Genomic DNA, 6,633 nt, shown 5'->3' with positions numbered 1-6,633 from the left:
GCGAGCAGAGAGAATCAGCGCCCAGGCTGGGGCGTTAAAGATTTCGGCGCCCAGCTGTGGGCGCTGAAAATTATTTCTGGGCGGATCTTTTTGGTGCGCTAAATGCTTCTTTTCTTTTTAGACTAACTTTAGAGGCGCTTTGCAAAGTTTCTTTTTTATTATTCACATTTTTCATTTTTACGTTGAGCGTAGAATGTACTCTTCATTTGTCTCTTTTTTATTTGTGACTCAAGACGGCTTGAAAGATCGGTTGAATGAGATAGGATAAGTTGTATAGGTATTAGTCGAGCATGAGGATTACATCAACCAAGGCCAATGAGTAGCATGGGGACGGCTCAAGGGTATATCAACAGGACGTATCCAAACAAGTTATATGGTCATTATGCTAATGGTGGTGTAAGAGCAGGTTTGGACTTTGGAAATGATGGGCATGACGCACGTGTCAATGGCCGTGCGTGGTTTGCAGTTGATAACAAGTTCAAAAAAAAGAGTTGAGGTAATGGTTTCTTGGGTTATGGCAATGAGAACATGGATGGGCTAAATGAGCTGAACAGGGACCCCAGAGCGAAGGCGTTTAAGAGCATAAGGATTGGAAAGGGTAGACATCGTAGAATTTTATGATTTGGATTGGTTGACTCAATTCTTTTTTCCTTCGTTTACTTAGGTAAATGTTGCACTACGGGATAGGTATTCCCTGGCTTGCTCTTTTCGCTCTCCCTTTTCTCTTTCTATTTTTTCTTTCTTTTTTCTTGGGATTCCTCCCCAACATAAATTCTTCAATTTTTAATTTGGGCTAAAAGGTAGATGGTTGTGGTCTTTGAGTCACGAGGCGAGACTGAGTGAGCCTCGCTTGGTAGGCCTATAGTGGACCTTTAATTTTAGTAGGCCTAGGGTGGACCTTTAAATTGTCTTACTTTGCAAGCGTATTTAGTCGTTTCTTAAAATATGCAAATAGCGTAGATTCAAAATGTTGTTTTTACCTTATTGAATTTTAACGAAAGAATTACATCGAAAGTAATTTTTTGTTTCTTTTCAGATTCCAGTTTCTGGGATTTAATTGGAAGTTGTGATTTAGACTCAAACTTTCATTAATCTTTCTGATTATAACCCGTGTATGAATACAAGGAGGTGGCCTAGACTCAAAATAATGACGTGGCGTAAGCCTATAATACTTGACCAAGCAACTCTCAGACTTAGGCTAATTGGACCATAACTTTCGTTGGTTGACACTTTAGATTTTAACCCTTGGGTGTTCATTTGTCACTAGTAGAAAAATATTGATTTGAGGCGTCACTTTTATATTGATTTGCGGCGTTTTAGGCGTAGCAGCAAATAGAGTGGCAGCAAATGAATTGTATTGATTTGCGGCGTTAAAAAACGCCTCAAATCAATCATTCATTTGCGGCGTAATTAGGGAAAAATGCCTCAAAATATTTGAATTGAATTGCGGCGTTTCTACCTGAACGCCTCAAACTTTGGTAAAATGGCAGAAGTTTATACGCCGCGAATAAATAATATATTTTTTTAATAAATAATATATATTTCGTATACTCAACAATCCCAAAAATGTAGACCTGTACTCACGCCACATTTATACAACGTTCAAAAGTGTCATCAACCACCAATAACTTTCCGAAACATTGATTTTTACATATAAGTTAACCATCATATATATGTTTAAAAAAATAAACCACCTAAATAGTTTCAAATCTATAATAACTATATCTTTTACACTTCGTACGTTACAAAATTGCACCAAAAATATAATAAGGCAATTATATATGATTTTAGTAGCACGAAACATCCACAAGAAGAGATCAATGAAGCGTTAATTACACACAATGTTCGGTGAAGTATGATGCCCATTTGTCTCGTATTTCATCAATTTGCTCATCGGTGAAAGGATCTCCACTCATTGAAATGCAAACCTAACAAAATAATATATATATATCATAAAATTAGGGTTAATTTAAAAGAATAGAAGAAATACACGACGGAAAACATTAACGAAAAACGTCAAATGGTAGTGTTAGTCAAACAAACCAAACTTATAAGGTAGTTAAATTAAAAAAAGTTTATATAAGGTAGCAATTCACAAAACCACCAAACTTAAAGGTAGTGTTTCACAAAATTTCCTATTTTAAACCCTTTAAATGTTTAATATTCTTCTTATTAGGTTACTTAGAATTATTCTCATCTACTTTGGTCAAGTTATGCGCGTTTAAGACTTTAATGATCATTATAGGTCATATTTTGACTGTTATAGTCGTTTTTGCTCCCTAACTCTAACCCATGAACTTAGATTGGTATTCTAAACTCTTTAAATGTTTAATATACTTAATATTAGGTTACTTAGACCGATAGCAACTCACAAGCTATAGATGAGTTTTCATTCAAAGAGACAACTGTGTCTGAGTTCTAACTATCGTCATTGTTAAATCATATTCTTTAAAAATTGCAACTTCGCAAGCTTTCCCGTAAAAAGTGGAAAATATATCAGCAAAAGAAAATAAGGTTACAAAATAACTAACCTCCCAGGAAAGGGCTCAAGCCATATATTATTAACAACATCAAAGTTTCACAAAAGAAGAGCAATTAGACCATGACCAGCCTTCCATACAGCATGTGGGAACTTTGTCTCCCTTGTCCACTGTCAACAAAATAAATTTAAAGCTTATTTGATTGGTCTAGAATATTAAATATCATATAGGGATATAGGACATGATCATAGATCAATATTAAGGTAAACAAAACAAGGATATTATTTAATTGCCAAAGATACCAAAGTATCGCATATAGTGGGTTCGTGTTGAAACCCCCCCAATTATCAAACTGCCATCCATCAAAGTTTCAAGCAAATAATTGTCATACCAAGTAAATAATAGAGTCACCTTGTTTCAAGCAAATAATTGACAATCACCAACTTGCTGCTCACGGTATTTTCTAACAGAATGCTGACACCATTAAGTTGTAATTCCTGATTTATCCTTCCTCTTACGTCTGACATATGTCATTCTCACAGGGGGCTTAGTTGGGGGTAGCTGCTGCACTACAGATCCCAGGCTCTCTCAAGCCTGTGTAAAACAGAGGAATTAAGGGAACGAACAAAGAAAAGAAGAAATTGGGAAGACTAAAGAATTACGGTATATAATTTTGTCGCATAATATATATTTCTCATTTTGTCGCACAATCTTTTCAAAGCATGCATGATATACGGCATCTGCATTACATCCATCCTTAATTGATGGAATTCCGCCTGTTACAAGGACTTGCTTTAACCCTTGTGGGCAAAACTTAGATATGTAACAGCACAAAAACCCCCCATAGCTCTGTAAACAAAAGGGAAAGAAAGGGTCATTAATTTTTATGACTAAATAGTGACAAGGAGCTCAACAATTAGTATGCAAACTACACAGGCAGAGATCTCAAAATAGAATAAAAAGATGACATGAATAGTGAGCATACTCCAATAGGAAGCCAAGAACCATAACCTAATCCTAATAACAGTATTTGCAAATGAAGCTTCCTAAAAGTGAGCATACTTCAAGAAAAAAGCATTGCTTCCTAAAAGTGAGCATACTTGTAGGCATGTAATGGTCATTAGTGATGCAGAAGTTCTCACATCAATGATTTAAAAACTCCACGACATGAATACCTTGATTGGAATGGTAGCTTCATACAGCAACAGAACATCCCTTGCAGCATGATAGAATTCCAACGCCACTCTTGGGGATGACAAACAAACATCCTACACACAAGAATTATCAAGAAGTCATATATGCCGTCTTATAACATGCAATCAGCAAGATATCAATCCTGCCCAGAGTCAGGGACTCAGGATAGTAGGTATAACTGTGATAAAATGGTGAAGCAAAATGTTCATGTGAAGTAACTCTTAAACATGTCAAGTTTAAAATTTCATGGGGTTTATCCGCTAATCAGAATGATCCATGTATCACATTGAGAAAACATACTAGTTGTGATACCTTAACATCACAAAAACCACTGTTAGGTACAATTCCACCATAATTTGTCAAAATGAAAGCTTAGTGTGATTATAAATAATGATTAATATAAACAAGTGAACAAGTCAGAATAATAGCCAGAAATAACTATCTTACTTGAAGTGTTTGATGCACCAACTTCATCAACTGACAAGCAGCAAGGGACACTATACACTTCTCTGACGAAAATAGCAAATTGACAGCACAATCAGTGTATCTGTTATTTCCGAACTTAGGTCCTTTGCTGCTAAACTCCTGAGAGCTAATTGTTAGTACGTAATTCCAGCAGATGAGCACAAAGATATAAGACAGGTTGAATGAGAGTTGACTTCTGGAACAGTAAAGTCACATCGTAGAATCAACTGTCTAGCATTTGCCAGCATTTCTCTCTTTTTCCTCACAGCAAAGTGTACCTCCACGTTATCAGCAAAGTTGCTTAATCTTTCATCATTCTTATCAGATTTGGAAATGAACATAATCTCCTGTAAAACAATCTCAAATTCAGAAGAAGAGTTCATGATCTTCTGAAAATCAACTAACTTTGAAGCATCATCAGGGACAACCTGAGAATACAGAATACAAAAGATTCAACACTGCAAAGAGAGGTCAGACTACACTTAAAGAAATAAAAACAAAAGACCAACGAAAACTATGAATTCGCGTTGAAGATCTTAAGCAATCAAACCTAGAGATAGGGTATCAGGTGAACATCAGCCCCCCCCCCCCCCACGTCCCACACCAACCAGCTATCAACATACATGGAAAAAAGTATTTACATGATGCATGCAGTGAAGTTGAGCATAAACGAAACATGGATGACAAAGCTGAAGTGTTTACCTTTGAGAGGAAGTTAGAAATAATAAGCTCAGACATTCTTGGCCACGCAACCTTTCGAAACAACGCATCCAAGGACCATTTTCAAGACATATATACTGGTGGATAAACTTAACAACTATCGTCATTCTTGAGAATAGAGCATCGCTATCAATGTCATCTGTCTACATCAAAAAAAGGGGTTAATCTAACAGGCTATAGCATGCTGCGTTCTTTTCCTTGAATAACGTAGTCTAATGTTTTAGTGTGTTACTGACTAATTAAAATTTACCAATCACCAAATTCTTTAATGCTCTTCCTGATTTCTTATATCTTGCTTGTCTGCTTTGGCACTCAATATACATACAATTTCTTGAGTGAAAAGGGACCAAATTTATTATACGAGTATTTATATCATTGATGTTACCTTCGGCTCTAGACTTGAGACTATCTTCAAGATTTTGTCACTGCTCTCGACCAAGCTACCACTAGATTCTTCCAGAAACGAAACAGGGGAGTTAAATTTCACTGCAGGAGCAATGACATGCTTGATGAATAAGTCAGCGGTCCTTGCAAGCCCATAATCAAGTATTCCTAGCACCTGGGAAAATGACAATTGAAAACTATAAATTCTAGGAAATGGCAGCTAAATGAATCCTCAAGTTAGCCATGGAATACTCAAATCATACACTAAATTTAGCGAGTTTGCTAATGAATATCATCATACATTCATACACTCAGTTAGTTAAGAATAAAGAATTAAATAGCACATAACAACATCTCACTGCATTGAACAAACAGAAACTTACATCCATGGCTTCCATAACATTACGAAGCTCGACACCACGAGCCTCACCAACGCCAGAGCGATAAACAACCCGAATTCCACCAAAATCAGTGTCAAAACTCACCACAATGTTCAAAAAGTTGACAAGCAAATCTTGAATCTACAAACCCAAATACAACGTGTTACACCAAGGAACGAATTACAGTGAAATCTTAAATTTAGTTTAAAACCTAAGCAAAACCCATGAACAAAAATTTCAGGTTTCTTAGTCTCGAGCCTGAACCAACACCAAATTTGTAGGATACAATCAGAGATAAATTTAAAGCATTTTTAAGGTTCTTTTAAGCCAAAATTCGACATTGAAAATTAGGGTTAATTAATTTACAGTTTCAGCGGGAGAGAAGAGAGGAGAGGACAGAGCAAGAGAGCAATAATTAGATAATTCAAACACAATTCATGTAAATTGAGAGACTGAAATGAGGGGGAATAGAGCAATTGAACAAAAAAAAGGCAAGGATGAGGAGGAGCCAGTGGAAGCATAATGTACCCCAAGTGAGAACGGCGGCGGCAGAGATGAGTTCGAATGACCACGGCGGTGGCGGAGCTTAAGTTTCCCGGCGAAATTCGATGGTGAAGAAAGTAGGTCAGAGTCAGTCAATCGTACGAAGGAAGAAGAAGGTGCTGGTGTTTTTGTGAAGTGAAGACAAGCCAAAAGAAAGAAAGAAAGAAAGAAAGAAAGAAGCTCCAAATTTGCGGCGTTAAAGGATAGACGCCGCCAGATTTTTTTTTTTAATAATTCGCTGCGTCATAATCGAAGATAACGCCGCAAAGTGTTATTTTTTTAACTAATTCCTCGAATTTCTCATTTAGTTAGAGGCGTTAATTGATTAACGCAGCTAAGTCATGGCAGCAAATTAATGTTTTTCTACTAGTGTGTCATGCGCCATTTTGTTTAATGTTGGCAAGGTAGTTAATTGGGGAGATCAAATATTTATTTTTGCAAGACTAGAATCATTAGTGCGGCTTCTC

At 36.5% G+C, this 6,633-nt stretch overlaps 1 protein-coding gene across 1 annotated transcript; it reads right to left on the bottom strand.

Moving 5' to 3' along the window:
* Nucleotides 1-1,589: 1,589 nt before the first annotated feature.
* Nucleotides 1,590-4,879, bottom strand: LOC110799008 (centromere/kinetochore protein zw10 homolog). The gene is made up of 3 exons (XM_056827641.1): nt 4,842-4,879; nt 4,122-4,567; nt 1,590-1,928 (listed from the first exon to the last, which is right to left on the bottom strand). Exons 1-2 carry the CDS (start codon nt 4,875-4,877, stop codon nt 4,274-4,276), a joined length of 330 nt encoding a protein of 109 aa, XP_056683619.1. The 5' UTR covers nt 4,878-4,879; the 3' UTR covers nt 1,590-1,928; nt 4,122-4,273.
* Nucleotides 4,880-6,633: the final 1,754 nt, after the last annotated feature.

The sequence above is a fragment of the Spinacia oleracea genome, chromosome 4 (genome assembly GCF_020520425.1).
Source record: "Spinacia oleracea cultivar Varoflay chromosome 4, BTI_SOV_V1, whole genome shotgun sequence".
NCBI classification, from domain to species: domain Eukaryota; kingdom Viridiplantae; phylum Streptophyta; class Magnoliopsida; order Caryophyllales; family Amaranthaceae; genus Spinacia; species Spinacia oleracea.
This window is presented reverse-complemented; position numbering and strand designations above follow the sequence as displayed.

Coding starts and splice junctions, on each gene's coding strand:
- LOC110799008 (XM_056827641.1), bottom strand. CDS start 4,877: ATGTCTGAGCTTATTATTTCTAACTTCCTCTCAAAG. Junction 4,568..4,841: donor TTTCTAACTTCCTCTCAAAG/GTAAACACTTCA, acceptor CTGTATTCTCAG/GTTGTCCCTGATGATGCTTC.